The sequence below is a fragment of the Amphiprion ocellaris genome, chromosome 12, assembly GCF_022539595.1.
Source record: "Amphiprion ocellaris isolate individual 3 ecotype Okinawa chromosome 12, ASM2253959v1, whole genome shotgun sequence".
Classification (NCBI taxonomy): Eukaryota; Metazoa; Chordata; class Actinopteri; family Pomacentridae; genus Amphiprion; species Amphiprion ocellaris.
The window spans coordinates 34,151,442-34,170,534 of NC_072777.1; the positions used below are offsets into that span (position 1 = coordinate 34,151,442).

Consider the following 19,093-nt stretch of genomic DNA (forward strand, 5'->3'; position numbering starts at 1 on the left):
TTGACACCCCTGGTTTAGTTGTTACCGCGGCAACAGCTGCTCTGTTAATATATAATAAAAATGGGAATAATATTGCACACCTATGCATGAACAGAATCTCTTCAGCTGCTTTTAAATTAATGAATGTTAACAGTGACTTTATGTAATTTGAGTGTTTTATGTAACAGCTCTTGTGTGACTTAAGTTGGAGGATAATGAAGCTTTTCTGCAGGTTTTTTCTCACCATGTAGGAGCTGTAACCTTCACACAAGACACTTTCTGTCTTTAGAAACTCTCTGGCATCACTTCTGCTGTAAACAACCGAGCACAAGTTCCGCGCTGTGTCCGCCAGGTGGCGCTTTTGGGGGGCTTTATGTTGAGGAAACACTGCGATGCTGCCCGCTTCGCCCAAATTCTGCACCGTCATTCTACCTGCTCAGGTTATTTATGTGTTATTCAACCAGGAAGCGGCGGAAGGAATGGATTCTCTGTGGAAAAATATGACCACAATCACATTCAATATTACGCACAAGAAGCAGCCCTGCAGAGTTGTAAAATCCAGCCTTTGCAGCAGCCAATGGTAAATGTGCGCACTTCCCATGTCGAGCCTATCAAACACCGCGCCAATGGAAACCTGTCGCACTTTCCCGTCTCTCTCCGCAAAACCGATGAACAGAAATTATAAATTATCGCAGTCGCGTCATAAAACGGTGCGAACGCGGCGCCGGGAGCTGCGTCGGGATTCTGAAGTTTCCTGTATTTTTATTTATTGTGTTTCCATCAAGTGCCACTGCCTGGTGCAATGCAGGTCCCGTGTAGCCAATCGATGCGGCCGACACATGGAGTATAATATTGCAGGTCTGCAGCGGCCAATCAGCGGCCACATCACACACTGGCACAGCAAATTCTCCAGTGTCAACCCAGGCTTCCTGCACTAGCTGGTATCCTTCCGCGGCTGCGAACTAGTGCGCTCTGTTCAGGAGGACTGCCGGTGCTATAATAATGATATTAGTATTATTAAAGCTAAATGGATAAATTATAGCCTCAGAATTTAATACAAAAGGATATTTTTGATGCGTTATTGTATATATTTAGATATAAGTATGGCTGTGTATATAGCTGAATTTAAAGGCACAGTCCGTCTTTTTTTTTAAAAATCCAAGCCTATGAGCTTTCTTGTGGAATTTTGTACAAAATAAAAATACTAAATGACTATTTTATTTTATAATAGATAAATTAATGTAGGGATGTTAGACTTTAATAATTTTAAATGAGTTTGTTCAGCCATATTTTTTACAGTCTTTATGCCATAAGCTATGAAAAATGGGATAAATTCACAGAAAATCTGTTTTTTCATTCTTTTTTTAAGATAATTAAACCTATCAAAACTATTAAATTCAGTTCTGTTCATATACAGATGGATTTATTTGCTTTTTGATACAGCGGAGAAGGTTAATGGTTCAATCTAGATATAGTTTTTGCCTTTTTTATGATAATTAATGATAATTATGGTTTTTAATGTGATAACTGTTGCATGTATTAGTGCAGACTAGATTACAAAAAAGAGTTTGAAGCCATATAGATGGGTGTTATCCTTTATATAAATATACATATATAACTCCTAATGTCTCAGCAGTTGTGTAGATTCTCAGTTTTTCAACTCATATAATCCCAGAAGGGCGAGTTTTTTTTTTTTCTTGTTTGTTTTTGAAAGCTTTAATTTTCAAATAAAGGTTCAGCAACTATTTGGACATAACTCTTGTCAAAATCAACAGAAATATTGCTTCCTGCATTTGATATTAGTCTGTGTCTTATGGTGCATGATGAAGGAAATCAAAAAGTGAAGAAGCCAAACATCTATAGGAGCTTTTCAAGTTTCAAATAGACTTCTGTAAAATTATTATCGTGCAAACTGCCTGATGGAGTGCAAAAGCAGTTTAGTAATCTGCGAACAGCACACTGCAGATTTGATCCCTGTGTGTTTCTGTGCATCATGGAAACATAATTAACTGTAAGGAAACTAAACATCCAGTTGCACATGAGGATGCTCTGCAGGCGTTTGCGGTTGCAGCTGGAGGCCTGATCTGCTTCTTCTCTGCTGCTGCTGCTGCAACAGCCCTGAATTGAAATAAGGAAGTGAGTGATCAGTGCTCGTGTGGCGGAGGGATACACAGGCAATCCCCATTCTGGCCACGGCCAATATACACACTCCTTACCCGCCACTGGAACTCCATCTAAGGAACGAGCACACTCCTAGTCTGCCTCCACAGACCAACAAGCACACAACCCATCCGACATGGTAAGTATCCTCATTCATTCTCATCAACGGGGAAAACGCGTTTTAATCACAGGCGGTGGTTCGTGCTTCAAAGCCGCTGTAGCTGCTTTTATTCCCGCTCTGTTCGCTCCTCCGCTCACTGATTCTCAGCTCTGAGGAGACGGAAAACGCCCGCAAGACGCATTTTTCCTTTCGGTCCAGTCTCCAGCACCGGATCACACCAGCCCGCTTTTAAGAGCCTCTTTTATTACCGTGCGTAAAAATGGTGCGTAAAAACGGGCATCCCTGCATGTATGCTTCATAACTGCGCAATTCATAGAGCATTATGGGCTGCTGAGGGGGTCAAGTGGCTGTTCGCACGGCTCGCACGGTGCAGATCGAATTAATTCTTGGACTAGATTTGGTGGAATCGGAGTAACTAGGCAGCTATTCTGGGTTATTACAGCAGAATTCTGCAGCCATGAGTGCATCACTTTTTACCCTCCGCCTCAGGAGCGCAGGCGTGTTGGGGGAGCGCATGTATTTTTTATTCTTTCCCCCGCAAGACGTATACGCAGCCACATATCGTGAGACCCTGTTGTTATGTTGGAAAACGAGCTGGGTTTTGGTTTTTCTGGGTTGCACCATGAAACTGTGCCGTTCCGTGCCATGATGGGGCATGGCACTACTATATCTCGTCAGTGTTCCGCAGCGGAAACTGACCATATTTTGTAATTTTGCAAGGTTGGGGCTACATTGTGGATCCAAACCTGCCATAAATATTCCCATTAAAGCTGCTTTTCTGCGTTTTCCTGCAGGAAAAGTCCAGGTTTCTGTCTTTATCTCAGTCTTGGTTATCTATTTGTGCCATGTCGAATGATTTGGTTGCCTCTTTGCAAATTTTCTATGTTATGCAAATGTGCTTTGGCCAGGCTGAGTTGTCCAAGAAGCTTCTTTGTGACACGGAGCATCAACAGCTGGTCCACTTTCTTCAGCCAGATGTTGTGAAATGCGAACATTCCACGCCTCTCTGTGTGTTTCTGTGCATCTTTCTGCTGCAAACCAGATTGTAAGGGCTTGCAAAATTGGTGAAAATGCGCATCACTAATCCAGATGTTGAAGCTATGTGCAGCCACTCAGCCTCTCCACCAGGCGACGTCATTTAAGGAGCGAGAGGTAATGATGAGGATGTGGAAAAGAGGCCTTCCAGCTAATTCATTGATTATCAAGCCTGATAGATCATTAATGGCTCGAGGGAGTCAAGAAGCCTTTTTTTTTGTTCCTCCCCCCTTTCTCTCTCTCTCTATGCCATGATCAAATATCCCATATATAGTATTGAGCCATGATTGCAGTTTCACGTTACAACGCAGTAATTGGAGCGTAAAGTGGGATTGTTGTGGAGTTAGCCCAGTGCATCTCTGAAAAGTTGAATCCACCGGCGTACGCCCTGCGTCCGCATCAATACGCCCACTGAAGTGGAAACAGGCTCCCCCATTGAGGTGGAAGTATCGGATAGGTAGTCGGACCATGCTGGGCCCTATCCTGTTCCTGTTACGCTCTTGTTTGCTGATGCATGTTTAGTAACTTGAAGGACATCCGATCCACTGCAGTGAATAATTGATCTGCTTGGCGGCCAACACCTAGCCGTGTTCCTGGTGTCTCCTGGTGCAGAGGAGCTCCAGGGCGGCTGTCCGGTGGTCTGGGCTTGTCGCAGGGTGTCGGAGGTGCAGCGTTGTTTACACTCTCTCCCTCCTCCCCCTCCAGACACAACTCGGCCCCGAGGCCTCGCTGCCTTTTGTCCCAAGCAGAAGAGCCGGTCAGCGCTGCCATAGAAAGGGAGCGAGTGTGTGTTTGTGCATCACATTGAGCCTTTGTGTTTGTGATGTGAGCGGGTGTGTGTGTGTCACGCCCATCCGTCAGCTGCTTCTGCACCTTTAACTCTGGCAAATATGGACTTGTGGGATTGTTTGGCATCCCAGCGACAGATCAGCAGCACAGAAGACGCATTAAACATTGATAACGAGTTGTAAAAGAAGAAGATAATTGACGGCGATCTCTTTACACCATTTTGCATCTAATTAAAGCCGGTGTGAACGGGGAAGGATGCTGTATGTTTGCACACGGCTGATATGGCAGCCAGGGAAAGATATTCCTCACTGGTCTGGTGAAGTGCCTCCTGCCTCCTGTTTGGAGTGAAATACTGGGGCTGGCTGCCGGGCAACAGTGGGAGTGGTTGACCCACTCATGCCAGCGAACCGGTGAACCAGCGCCAGCCCCAAACACACACCATTCCCCCTACAAGCTGTTATTAAGACTGGAATCCTGGCAGCAAACAAGAGAGTCCATAAGACAACGGGGAGGGTGAATCACAGGGAGTTTCCTCTGAGCAGTATGTCGCATGTAGAGAGGAAAGGAGCCACGCAGAGGGGAAAAGTCTGGAGGAGTTGGCCGAGGTGCAAGTGTCAGGAAAGAAGGAGGGAAGATGGGCGAGCGGTGGGCTCAGCGGTGGTGCTGCTGCTGCACCATAAGGCCCCAACAGATTGGGCCTGAGCCAGGGGAGGATCCATAGCACTGAGTCACCAAACCCCACACCCAGTCCACTTAGAGAGACAGCAGGAGACAGAAAGAGACAGCAGAGATACAGCAGCATGACAAACAGGGGTGACTCAGGGACGATATGAAGGGAGACTCATCCATGGAGAGAGAAATTAATACAGGAGGGGGGGGATAAAGCAGAAATGAATAGGAAAGAGGCAGAAAACACACGGTCAAGCTGAGCAGCAAAAAGGCTGTTTTTGTCTCTTGACATTTCCTGTCCTTGCAGATGGAAGTGGAGACAGGAAGAGGGTGGAAGGAGGAGTAACAGAGCAGGTTATTGAATCAGGTCAGATAATCATATGAGGTTCTCGGTGAACCCCCCTGGATCGAATGGTCCCTATTGTTTGGTGAAAAGTTAAAAGGTCAGCTGGCGGCATGTCACATGGCCATCTGCTAAATCTTATCTAGTCATTATGCAACAAATTGAATTTACAAAATAAGATACGCTCACCCCGTTAACGTGGGCTTTAACGAGGCTGCGGGATTTGTTGGTTGGATGTGAACTCGGATGTATCCACAGCGAGATGGCTTGTACAAACACATAAACACACTGATGGGCTGCAGGAATTCGCTTTGAGGCACAACTGACTAATTCACAGGAAACATGGGAATGGAAAGTGTTGGTGTTGAGGAAGAATGCTGTTAAGAGCAGCTCTGTGTGTGTGTGTGTGTGTGTGTGTGTGTGTGTGTTTGTGTGTGTGCGTGTGTGTGGTGTGAGTGTTAGTTTACTCTTGCATATGTGCACATCTGTGAGTGTTTGTCTGTGTGTGTTCCTTCTATACTGCCAAGCACAGTGATGTCAGCGTGGTCTGTTAACAATAATAATAAAAAGAAAGAAAACTGCGATGGGAGTGAACCTGTGGGAGTGATTTGCACCAGTAGCTCTGCATTCACACTTCAGGGCTGAAGGTGTTTGTTTGAAATCAGCGGCTCCCCTTAGAAACAAGCTCGATCCTACCATGCAGCAGTGGACGCTCCATTTAAAACAGCCGTGAGTCACTATCAGCCATTAGAGGAGCCAGCAGAGGGAACAGGCTGGGAGGGGAACCAAACCATGCCAAGCCAGCAGGCCCATTTTTCCCTGACCATGGAAAACGCTTCCATGCTGATACGTCCTCAAACAACCCTGCCTAGACGTTCACTGCAGGTCTGGAGACGGGACTTCATCCATTTTATTACAGTATCTGGTTGCCTAGCTATCCTGCCATGCTGTAGCCTGCTTTTGGACATGGTGTGAGTCAGTCCTGTGGAGCCACTCATCAGCTGGAAGTTAAATTTCATCTCTGTTCTGTTGTGTTTCTAGCAGTCTGTCAAACAAACCTGTCAGAATGATCCTGATGAGCCAAATCTGATGACTGATCTGCAGCATCAGGACCGATTTCAGAGCAAACTGAAGCCAAGACAGAGTGCGAGGGCAGTTCCTGAGAAAAATGTCATTTAGATAAGAAATCTATTGTTATGGGAGCATTTTGGCCTTTCCAAGAGCAGATCCCTGTCCAGGCCTCAGACCCTGAACACTGTGGCCAGTGTTGAGCCATGTGGCGGAGATGAGGAGGAATGTGATGACGAAACAGTTCAAGATTCGGAATGTTGCCTTGTTGAGTAACTTGTTTGTAACCACCTCCCTCCCTCTTTTTGTTTTTTCCAACCACAGGCTGACCAACTAACAGAGGAGCAGATCGCAGGTAAGAACAGAGAGAATTTTTCAATAAAGTTTGTGCAGCGTCGCTCATTAGCTGCTCCCACGTCACCTACAGAGAACACGAAGTGAAACAGAACATGGAAAGATTCGGCATACGTCCTCCCTTGGCACATCATTAGATTTTCAAAATGAGCAGGACAGAAGGGGAAGTATTTGCAGCAATCATGAGTCAGGGCTGAAACCCAACGAAGCCACAGTGAACAGACACTTTCCCAGCCAAGCTTTACGAGCAGTTTCGATCACTGAGGCACCTCGGTGATGAATAAATGATGTGGGCTTTGTCCTAAAACTGGAAGCTGCACAGTTTCTTCCCCCTCTGTGGCTAATCAGCTTGTGCTAAGGCCCCAAGGCTAATGCTCACCGTTGCCTATATTCACTTCCCTGGATGGGTCAATGCTTCTTAGACGTAGCTTGTTCATGCTTTTTAGGCCCAGTTTCAAGCCCAAACTTGGTAACTACAGGCCCCGCTAGCAAGGAATCGATTAACCTCCTGGACCCTGACAGCAGCTCCCTAACATAACCCATCTATGTAGCTGCATAGCAACAGTAATCTAACCTCCTCTCACCTCTCACCTCCTCCCCCCTCCTCCCCCCTGCAGAGTTCAAGGAGGCTTTCTCCTTATTCGACAAGGATGGTGACGGCACCATCACCACCAAAGAGCTCGGCACCGTCATGAGGTCGCTGGGCCAGAACCCCACAGAGGCCGAGCTGCAGGACATGATCAACGAGGTGGATGCTGACGGTCAGTATACTGCTCACCACGCCTGGATTAACCGCAGCACTGAAGTACGATTCGTCACTTCTCTGCTAGAGAGGTCGTGTCCGATGTCAGATAAGGAAAGAGAGCTTCTGCCGTTTCCTCAATCAGCCCAGAATTGCAACATTGGGGTTAGACATACCATTATTCTACAAAAAATTGGCAATCCAGGCATAATTTCTGCTAAGTCTCAATCAGAACATTGGTCTAAGCCAGGGGTATCAAATTCATCTGAGTTCAGATTCCACATGCAGCCCAATTTGATCTAAAGTGGGCTGGACTAGTAAAATCACAGCATAATAACCTATAAATAACCACAACTCCAAATGTTTCCTTTGTTTTAGTGCAAAAAAGTACATTCTGAAAATGTATTTTCCTTTATGATCAAAACGACAAAAGTCAGACAAAAAAAAATCAAAAATCCCCCCAGCAAAAACAAGACTAAGTATTACAAAAGTCAGATGCAAAATGACAAAAACAAGACACCAAACAACAAAAAATGAGACAAACGACATGAAAGAGAACAAAAAAAGAGGCAAAAAATTAAGCAAAAAAGTTACAAAACGACAAAAGAGGGACAAACAACAATAAGGAGACAAAAAATTACACAAATGACACAAAAAAGACCAAAAATTATGAAAGTAAGAAACAAAACAACAAAGAAGTCGACGAACAACACAAGCAAGACAAAAAAAAGCACAGAACGACAAAAACATCAAATAAAGCGAAACACAAAATGACAAAAATAAGACAAGAAACGCAAGCAAGAAGAAAAGGAAACACAAAACAAGAAAAATGAGAAACAAAATGACAAAAACGAGACAATCGACAAAAGTCAGACAAAAAAACAAAAACAAGACAAAATATTGTAAAAATGAGACACAAAATGACAAATGAACAATCTAGTATTTTATTTTCTGATCAAAACAACTTGTCATGGTCTAGAAATGATTTTAAATTTATAGTTTTACTAATTTACAATCTGCAGTTAATGTCTTCTCTGGAATTTTTACACTTTGAGGACCGGATTGGACCCTCTGGAGGACAGGTTTTGGCCCGTGGGCCGCATGTTGGACACCCCTGGTCTAAATGATCAAGGGGTGAAAGAAAAGTCTCGCGCCACAAAAGCAGCGGGGATTTAGATTTAGATCTATTTTTTGGATCACTCCGTGTTCTGGCTACCAAAACGGCCACCTCTGGCAACTTATTAAATTTACTCAAATTTGACAAAGTCCGTTCCAGGCGAGGGGGAAGGGTTTTAATATTTAGGTTAATATGATCCTTTCCTGCAACGTCCCCGTTTTTAATCAACCAAATGACCTGCAACTGTCACTCCTGACTGCAGAACGGCACAAAAAAACCCCACAATCGTTACCCGTAATTCCTCAAACCGGTCGACCGAAGAGTGGCGCAGAATGTGGGGGCATTTATCGAGAACTCTTGGTTAACATTCTGCTGCATGACTTTAGTGATAAAAGCCCTTTCACAAATGGATAAGGGATTAGATGGAGCCTCCATTACGGCCCCATCAGTGGTGTTGTTGCCCACCTCCCTCCCTTTTTCTGCCAACTGTCAACCAACTGTCCAAGCCAACTGTCCAGCCAGCTTTATTTTCGGATGACGTATCCCTCTGTGTCAGCAGTTTAGTCACTGTGTGTTCAGCTCCATCATAGTTGACAATGTCAGGGATATGGACATGCAGGAGGAGTGTTTTTTTTTAGTGGGAGTTGAAACATGCGACGTGTTGCTGCCATCGATTTCCATAATTCTTTTGTTCTCCTGCACCTCTCTCTCTCTCTCTCTCTCTCTTTCATCACTGACACTGCAGTGTTTGTGATAGAAAAAGAGAAGAATGGTGGAAGTTGGCTGAGAAGCTGGCTGTCCTTGTGCAGCAGAGGGTGTTAGCTGTCAGCGAGGCGTTTACCTCCACTGCTGCTCTGTCAGCTTATAGGATTTTGTAAATGGGAGCACATTGATCAGGAGAAATCAATCGCACCGCGGCTTGGCTGCCCCTTTATTGAAACGTCCTCCCACCATCCTCACTGCCCTCCCCCCTCCCCTTCAGTTACACACACACACACATATATATATCCACACACACACACCATCGCTAACATCCCCTTGTTCTGCCTCTGCCTCCCTTGGCTGATGTAATCTAGGTCAGACAGCAATGAAGCTAGTAATGGAAAATAAAAGTGGTTACATAAGACCTCTCTGCGCTTTGCACATCCAGTACCCACAGCAGCAGCCATGGGATGTCAGCTGGCCCATTGAAAATCAGCTTTATTTACCAAACAAGGAAGCCGTGGCAAAGAATCACAATGAATGGAGGAGAGGACGGAGGGCTGCAGCTATAGAGAGAGCTGTTAAAAGAAATGTGATTGTGAAGCCGAGCGTCTATGACAGTATCACACAGAACCGCTGCTCTTTATCCCACAGCTAACAACACCTAGAACAGGATCCCAACACATCTGACATGGAGCTCTTTAATTATGGGTCAACATCACTCATCCTCATTACACAATCCCACCCTTCTCTGTCCACTCAGAGATGGAAGTTGGCTTTATGATGCAGGGAAATAAAGAACAATGACCACACATCCAGGCGCTCTGAGATGCCTCAGCCTTCTATAGTTTGCGTCAGCACCTCTTACGTGTAATCGCACCATCTCCCACTCGGTTCACTCCTTATATTCTCTCCTCTTCACATCTCCCTCATCTCCATCTCCCTCTCTACCGCCCACTCACTCCCTCCCTCCCTCTCTCTCTCTCTCTGTCTCTCTCTCTCTTCTTTCTCTGTCTCTCCACCATTTTCTCTTCCTCCCTGTCTTCCTCCCTCCTTGCTTCCAGCTGGCCCGCAGTGCAGCTGAGCGGATATCACTCCAGGGCTACCTTGCTTCTTTAGTCATTGTCGCCCTCAGATTTTTTTTTTCTTCCCCAGCTGCAGCTCTGCCATCCTCCAAGACTCGGGACCCCCTTCCTCCTCCCTCCCAACCTCCCCCAGTGGCAGCATGTGTTCCCTCGGTGCTGCTGGCTGTCTCTCTCTGTTAGATAACAGGTCCTTAGATTGTTACCCCGGGCCATGAGATCACCATCTGCCCCATCACATTACTGCATCTCTTTTTTTTTGTTACACACACACACACACACACACACACACACGCACACACACACATCCGGCCTCTTGTTCACTCTCTAGCTCACTCCCTTCTCTGCTCTGCCATTGGTTAATCTGCCTACAATCCCACCCCGGGGCTAATCCTCATGGGTACTTTGCCCTTGGTGGCCCTGACCTTCACTTCAATCCCCTCACATATTTCTATGGCATTTTTTAAAAATCAGTTTCTAATAATAATAAAAAAACAAACACATCCGGATGTTCTTGCAACATCTTCAGATCTACACAGAGTGGAGCTCTCGGCTGGATCCACCCTCCTATCTGCCCTCCTGTGGTGTAGTTGGTGAGTTGCCGAGCTCCTCATAGATCCTTCCTCCTGTCAAGAGGGTCTGATCCCCTGGTAATCCTGTCTTGACAACCGCTACATGGATATTGATCCTATTGCGCTCAAATATGCGCCACCAGCACAGCAGCTGCACAGAAGCACCATAACTGACTCAACTTCATGCACTGTTGCAGGAAAACGGGCACAAAAAGAGACTTAAGGATGGATAAAATTGAACAAGGATGGATGCAGCATATGGGTTGAAGTCTCCACCCCGTGTTCTGGTCTTTTTTTCCCCCTCCAGCCTCACTTTCAGACCAGGAGGGGGATGAGCCTTTGATTCATTCAGGCTCCTTGAAGGCCAGAGCTGCACAGCACACTAAATGTCTACATTATGGATGAGTGGCCACGGGTTCCCTCCCTCCCCTGCAGTCCTGCTGCGTAGAACATACGCAACATTTTCCCAGGGCTTCCCTGAGGAAGGAAAGGAAACACACACTCACAGCGGCTCACACACACACATCCTCTTCCTCCTCTCAGCCTGCAGTAGCTGTGTTTATTAACAGTGTATACCAAAATGAACACTGCGATTACTCAAGCTGCAGCGTCTCTGCAGAGAAGAAAGAAAAAAGGGCCGAAGCACTAAATGAGCATTTTCAGTCGGGTGCTTTTCATCAGCTAAATGCTGACTAATATCATCTCACAGTTTGCTTTTAAGTAATTGCAATTTCTGCTGATTAAATGTGCCTCGTTGATGGCCCGTTCCAGGTAATGGAACCATCGACTTCCCGGAGTTCCTGACCATGATGGCCAGAAAAATGAAGGACACAGACAGCGAGGAGGAGATTCGCGAGGCTTTCCGGGTATTTGACAAGGTAAATAAGCTTTTAAGAGCATAATGAGGGAATTATGGCACAGTTTAATGCTTGCCAAGCTAAAGTTTTGCTTTATGTGGAGCAAGGGGTCAAGTTATCTAAGAATCTGAAAGGTGAGATAACTCAGATTTAGGTCATTTCCAGTCAGGCTAGTGGTACATTTAGAGAATCACTTTTCAACCTTAACATATGCTCATTAATTGAGCTGACACGGAGGAAGGTTTTTCCACACATTTGACCCCCGTGCCAAATGTTTGTAGGACGGAAACGGCTACATCAGCGCCGCAGAGCTCCGTCACGTCATGACGAACCTGGGAGAGAAGCTAACGGACGAGGAGGTGGACGAGATGATCAGAGAAGCAGATATCGACGGAGACGGACAGGTCAACTACGAAGGTAAAACAAACACGATGCGAAGAAGCGCGTACTGGAAATGTCACGGTGCACAAATAGCTTTAGTTTCTAGGCCATGCTGCAAGCTTTTATTAAACAGGGAGACCAGAGCGCTTCACTTTCCAAGCTGTGTATTTCTCTGAGGGCGACCACAAGACAAGGCAGCCACACTTTATGTTAGTTATTAGATAGGGGCTATACATGGAGCCCGCTGAAACAGAGATGGGAGAAAGCCATCCTTCTGAATTATCATCAGTGTGCCAGGAGCCTTTTCACTCTTTCTTCGTCGCTGCCTTCCTCCCTTCCCCCTACTGTTATTCCCTTGGCACATTACACGAGAGACTGCGCTCATTTTCTAGAAGGCTGTTGATATATTATGAACAGTCCATAAGTCGTGGCTGAAAAGTGCCCTACTTCTCCTCTCTCATTGTACCACAGACAGAATATGGACTCCGCACACATAAAGCCGCCTTTCATTTAGTTATTTTTTATGTCGCTGTCACGTCGCTGCACAACTGTAAGCACAAGGCGAGAGCTTTTTAATCAAATGGGTTTAATGAGATGAACATGGAAGCTGTTTGGAAAGGGGACGCTAATTAGGATGTGTGTTCCGAACCTGCTCAAGTTGATTAAAAAATTAATAAAGCATTTAACAATTTAGCAGGTGACTGCTCTTACTGGCAACAGGCTGTGCCAAAGCCTTAAACCTGATGTCCTTATTGTCTTTTGTCCTCTCTCTCTCTCTCTCTCTCTCTTTTTCCCTGCAGAGTTTGTACAGATGATGACTGCAAAGTGAAGCTTGCCCGCCCCATCCTGTCCCCTCTTAGAAGAAAAAAAAAAAGAAAAAAAAATCAAAATGTTTTACTTACCTCTTGGAAAAAAATGTTCATTTATTCATACTGTTTCTGTATAGAAAATAATTGAATGTTGAAATAAAATATCCTTCTGTCCACGCAGGAAAAATATAAAAATATACAAAAAATATCTGCATGAAAATGATGGTTAGTGATCCTGTCCCCTCCCCCCGGAGATCAGTTTAGCATCAGTACTTAACAAGTAAAAATAATAACAACAAACCCTGTAACTTCTACCTTCAGACTAAAGCAAAAGCATTTGGCGGACTCCTTCCAGTTCCATTTGCTACTGGTAAATGTCTGGGCTGGCCATCTCTTCTTTCTCTCTCTGTTTTCTGTTCTTCATGCATGCAGCTTGAGACCGGAGCACTAACCCCCTGCCCCCATCCCTCCTCCGGGCTACCAGAGCGTGCTGATTCCACTATAAGCTGTCCTCTTGTTGGTTTGGTACAGTTTTTTTGTATTTGGAGAGGAACCCTGTACTGTTAAGATGAGAGAATATACCAGGTTCTAACTCAAGCGTTAAAGTGGAATGGGACTTAATTGTATGCTAGATAAAAAGAGAAAAACAATGTACAAAAAATACATTTTCAAATGTTTGGCATGTTCTTTTGTTTTTGTTATGTTATTTGGACGGCCATCTTAGTAGTCGTGCGTCCTGCCCTTTGTAAAGGAGGGGGGACTTAAAGAGTCTTACGGTGAGCTTTCTATTTTTTTCTTTTTCTTTTGTTTTTTTTCGCTGAGATGGAGTGTCTGTCCTCTTTTCTTGCAAGAGAGATTCACTGGCCTTCACTTTTCTTTTTCTTCTTCTGTTTCTCGACTCAGACACGAGCATAGTGAGGGGTGTACTGTGTTCACAGCGCCAGCTGTTAGGAGTCTCAGCACACCAGTCCTCGCAACTGTTCGTCTGAGTTCAGTTTACATTCATTCCAAGTTGTACATGCTAGTCTTTATTTTTTTTTTCAAATAAAAGACCATGAACTTTCTCATGTCTTATGTCATTTTTCTTATGCTTGATTGTGAAAATGATCTATAAAGACAGCATAACAAGTCTGTATGTTGTTTACCGACTAGACAAATGTGTCAACAATAAATGATTATACTATCATCCTCTCCATGTGCTGTGTCTTTGGGTGACGTCGAGGAGGACGGTGTGTGTGTGTGTGTGTGTGTGTGTGTGTGTGTGTGGGTGTGTGGGTGTGCGCGCTCCATTACATGACGGGGAGGTTTGAGGAGAGAGTGAGCAGCTCACAGGGGAGGGAGAGGCAGCAGAATGTGTTTGCTCTCGCGCTCAGCCATGGATATACATACACATCTATGACGCCTCTCTTCTCTGTCAAGACCCAGCCGGTTGCTAGGCAACAGGAGCATGCTGTAACTGGGATGTTGGGGGTTTTTAAAAAGGCAAGTGGGAGTTTGAATAAACCCTCCTGCTTCTGCCGATGGCTCCGCGTTGGCTTGTCCTAGTAAGGCAAACCAGGCCACAACACTACCGCCGTGTGCACTTTTTACACAACACGTGCACAGAACAGGACGCCGAGGCCTCAACTCCTGCACAGCACAGCCTAAATGTGTAAAAAGTCAGGCGTTGCTTCACTGTATTTGGGCTGTCATTTCACCATATTTGGAAAGGCGCTGAGGCACAAACACCGGGCAAGTCGAAGCATGAAGCAGCTCTTCCCTTAAACATCCCCTAAACACACACAGCCCCCTTTACTTAAACATACACGAGACAGGATTCTGCTTTCAAGGGAAAAAACACGGCACATTCTGTACATTCCTCATGCCCCCATTATCTGTGCAGATCTGCTTTAAATTAGCTGGTGTTTAGCTGCCGTGGACTGAGCCTTGCCCACATTAATCAGATAAGCAGGCTGAGAGGAGGAAGGGTGGGCTAACGAGCAACAGGAAGAGGAACTGTGCCCGAGCTCTGCCAGTAACTGGGAAGTGTGTCACACATTTCATAATTACAGCCACCAATGTTTGATTTGAAAGGAAACCAGGAAAAGTAATGCACTCAGCTTTGCCTCTTTGCCCCTCCCTGCAGCACCAGACTGGCCAATAGCAGCTACGGAACATTTGATTGACAGCTGGGAGTCATCTCTGCTGTTGAAGGCCACCTCTGCTGCTACCAGCTTAAATTTTCTAGTTAAAGGAAAACAGCACAGGCTTTACTGGAGTATAAACTGTTAAACATTAAGAAATCATATGAATGGTGTCAGAGTGTAAATAACTGAGTACATTATTAAAACCCATTAGTTGGGTTTTCATCAAAATAAAAAGTAGGAGTTCATTTTAATGCTATTAGAAATGTTTTATTTAGTTTTTTCAAACTGACCTTTTGCAAAAGTCTGTTTCTATCTTGCAATATAATAATTTATTTATAAAGGCAACATAACAGGATAAACTTTAAACTACAAGATAAACACAAAAAAATGCAAAATGCATCATTTATACATCACATTTAAAGGAATGTTATTCCATAGAGGAGTTAATTGGATCCCACAGTATTATTTAATATGTGAATTGAATTCAGTAAGTTAAATATTGCAGTTAAGGCCCCACATCATTACATAAAATACTAATTTATCTAAATTAAATCTTAAGAACATAGAACATTTTCCTAAAAACTACCTAATGTAAAAATTAAGGTTAAGATCGAACAGTTTAATGCCGTTTTCCATTTTATGTCACACCTTATTTCCAAATTTCCCTTTTTATAATGTCATTGTGTGCAGGGTTAATGTTTGCTAGTGGAACCAGTGACACCGGGTTGATAAAACAGAAGTTGTTGCATTTAATTCTACTATTTGTTGCCAAGCTCGTTCGGGCACATTTTTAAGCTTTTATTTTGAACATTTCAAGCTTTAATGCTGTAGTGAACAAGAGAAAACCGTGGATGACTGAAATTGTCGCTTGACTGGTTCCTGCATTTCCTATCGACGCAGAGCTTTTCTCTGCTGAAAGTTACACCAGCCGATGACAATTTGGTTGGATGAGAGCACATCGACCGACGAATCGACCTGGAGACTGCAGCTCTGTCAGTTTTAATATTTAAACACACTGTTGTTACAGAGAACATGAAGTCTTGGTTGGCTTCAGCAAATACAGTCATGGAAAAAATGATTAGACCCAATGTTCCCTGTAATTTTTCCTGAGTGTGAGCAAACACACAAACTCCCTGAGCGTCCCTTGGACCACTGTGAGCAACATCAGACGTATTAACTGTGGTCACACCAGCATCACATCCATTCAAGTTACATGGTTCATTAAAAGAATCAAATTACAGCATTTACATTTCTGTTAAAACACTTTGTCAACAGGAGCCAGTTGAAGGCTGCAGTGATTTTAGTGACACTATAATGTATAAGAGTGAAGTTATTGAATATTTGTCTCTCTTTACTGTTGCAGAGGTTTTGCAAATTGCAGACGGACCCTGTTCACTCCACAGACACCAATGTTATTCCTGTAGCTTGAAAGACAGCTACTTTTGATAAAACTGGGCTTGTAGCACATTGTCTGCCTTGCAACAATGGGAAAGAGGCACCGTTTATGTTTTGACAACCTATATCTAATGAGTTATTGATGCTGGAAGTCTGAATCTGTGAATATCTTTCCAACTTTACTGAACTTGGGGCCACTACCACCTAAGGAGTGATATATTTAATTTTGAAAAAAGCATTTAGCCATACTTAAAGCTTTAAGTGCTTTATTAACACGGAACTAAAAATTTTGTATTGTTTTATTATCACAGGTTCTGTCTGAAAAGAGGTGGCATCATTTTAAACAGTGAAATCAAACTAACAAAATGTAATGACCAACCAGTGAGCAATACTGGATTCTGCAAAAAAATAAACAACTTTTTAAAAAAAATCTAAATCTTATCTTAACACAGTTAATGTATTAACTTATTTTTGTGTGTATGCATGTATTTATTGATTTATTTAGTACTGTTAACATATCAGAGTTCTGAGTGAGTTTTTCTTAAGATAGGCAAAGGCCATTTATTGATTACATATAGGCTGTTAAATGTTTATTAAAAACTGAAAAGCATTTAAAAAAACATCTTAGGCATTTATTGAGTCACTAAAATACTGTAGAGTACAGACCACATCAGCATGATTATAAGCATCCTCTGGTAAATTAACAACCAGATACTGATGTCTCTCACCATATGGACTTCAGGAGATGATTAGATGATGATAAACTGTGACCTACTGGTTGGGTTCTCTCTGTTCTCATGTTTCTTACATGTTTGTTCCCTGACAGCCGGGTCCTAATGTTTTTTGAGCAACACACCATACTATGATGTTTTTACAATGATGGTTCTACTATGGAACCAGTTTGACATGTTCAGGTGTTCTTTGTGTGAAAACTCAGAGATTTCAGGGATCAGAAGGTGGTTTTCAACTTTCTTTGTTAACTTTCTGCTTCAACTTTAAACTAAATTTCCTTGACTAACCCCGCCCTCTGGACTTCCAGTAAGCTGTGTTCCTATTGGCTGTCCAGGTGGCTGCTTGGTGTTATCAGGAACACCTGAGCAGCTTGGTGTTATCAGGAACACCTGAGCAGCTTGGTGTTATCAGGAACACCTGAGCAGCTCAGTGTCTTCCTGCTTTATTTAGCTGCAGACAAACATTTCCTCTGCTTCTGTTCACCACAGAACCGGGTTTGGCTCCGTTGCTTTAGCTTGTTCTTTAGGCGTTGGCTTGCAACTTCCAGCAGTAAAATCGTCTTTAATGTGTTTCTTGGTGTGTTTTAGGGCTTTGTACTGGATAGTTGTCTTGGTAAATGAGGTTCTTTAGCCACAGTTAGCACATGGTGTTAATGTGTGCAGTGATTAGTGGATTTGGTGCAGCTGAGTTGTGTCTTTATCTTGGCTGTAGTGAGTCTTCAGAGGTTTCTGGTCAGACACATTCTGTATTCTTGTTTGAGAACCAGCGTTGGTTGTCCAGAAGGTAAGAGTTCCTGTCCTGATTCTCTGTTCTCAGAGGTTCTCTGGTAGGCTGCAGGAGACTTTAGCGTTTGGGTTGTGCTAGTTTGGTTTTTGTATGGTTTCATTTGGACGACTATCTTGAGGCCCCTCTATGTGGTTTAGTGAGGTTTTCTGGAACAGTTCTACAAAGCAACCTGCAGCAGAAGAGACTTTGAGAGTTTTTAGGAAGTTCTGGAGACCAGACTTTAGAGCAGCAGAAACATTTGTCAGCAGTTTGAGAAGGAGAAGGTGAGCTTCAGAGTAGAAATGAGGAGAAGGAAACCTTCTTGACCCGTGTGGTGAGGTCCTGTACCAAGAGTTTGAGCAGGTTGTGAAGAGTCTGTAGTTCTTTGGTCTGAAAGCACAAGAAGAGTCGACTCATTAAAGGAGAAAACAGGAGATATTGTTGGTTCTTCTGTCGCTCTGCAGTTTCCTTAGACTGAATATCAAGTTTATATTTTAAATGATTTACCATTTGAGCCCAAGAAGACTTCAATAAACTCCCTCCATCCCCTGAACACAACACGTTTCATTACCATGTTAAATCTTTTAAAAAAATGTTTTTGAGTTTTAATCATAGTTTTAGCATAGTTTTTTTTTTTCTCTTTGCTTGTTTAGTTTTGTCATCTGTGTAAAAGGTGCTAAACAAATAAAGTTGAATTGATAAATTGAATAATTGACTAACTCATGTTTGTGACAACAGAAGTATTTTCATTGTGATTTAAGGGTTTATTTCATTTTTAAGGTTGGGGTTAATATCTTGACAGAAAAAGAAGATTAAAGAATAAACTACACAACAAAAGGCAATTAAATCAAAGGAAAAAAAATAATACAATAAGACTTTCAAGAAGTTTTATTATTAAAAAGATTTAAGAAATTTAAGATGTAATTTTCTCATTAAACATTTAATTTTTTAATTAAATGTTTTGTCTTTTTAAAGGTTTAATCATCTAATTAAATGTTTTGCATTTTGTCATTGTTTAATATTCTTGTTTAATTGTATTTTTTAAATGTTTGATTCTGGAAAATATTTTAGCTGTAATTTTTAATATTTGTATTTAAAAAATTTTGTTTAATTTCATAATGACATGTATTGTATCTTGTTGAATTATCTAATTCAATATTTTGTCTGTTTAATAAACATTAAATACAATTAAATTATATATTTAAAAAATACAAGTAAACAAGAAGAATATTAAACATTGACAAAATGCAAAACATTTAATTAGATGATTAAACCTTTAAAAAATACAAAACATT

At 43.0% G+C, this 19,093-nt stretch overlaps 1 protein-coding gene across 1 annotated transcript; it reads left to right on the forward strand.

The window, feature by feature from the left end:
• The first annotated feature begins 2,148 nt into the window (after positions 1-2,148).
• On the forward strand, positions 2,149-13,844 carry LOC111566088 (calmodulin-1). The gene is made up of 6 exons (XM_023266483.3): positions 2,149-2,278; positions 6,489-6,519; positions 7,136-7,279; positions 11,505-11,611; positions 11,872-12,007; positions 12,772-13,844. The coding sequence occupies exons 1-6, from the start codon at positions 2,276-2,278 to the stop codon at positions 12,798-12,800; spliced, it is 450 nt and encodes a 149-aa protein (XP_023122251.1). The 5' UTR covers positions 2,149-2,275; the 3' UTR covers positions 12,801-13,844.
• Positions 13,845-19,093: the final 5,249 nt, after the last annotated feature.

Coding starts and splice junctions, on each gene's coding strand:
- LOC111566088 (XM_023266483.3), top strand. Junction 7,280..11,504: donor CAACGAGGTGGATGCTGACG/GTCAGTATACTG, acceptor GGCCCGTTCCAG/GTAATGGAACCATCGACTTC. Junction 12,008..12,771: donor CGGACAGGTCAACTACGAAG/GTAAAACAAACA, acceptor TTTTCCCTGCAG/AGTTTGTACAGATGATGACT.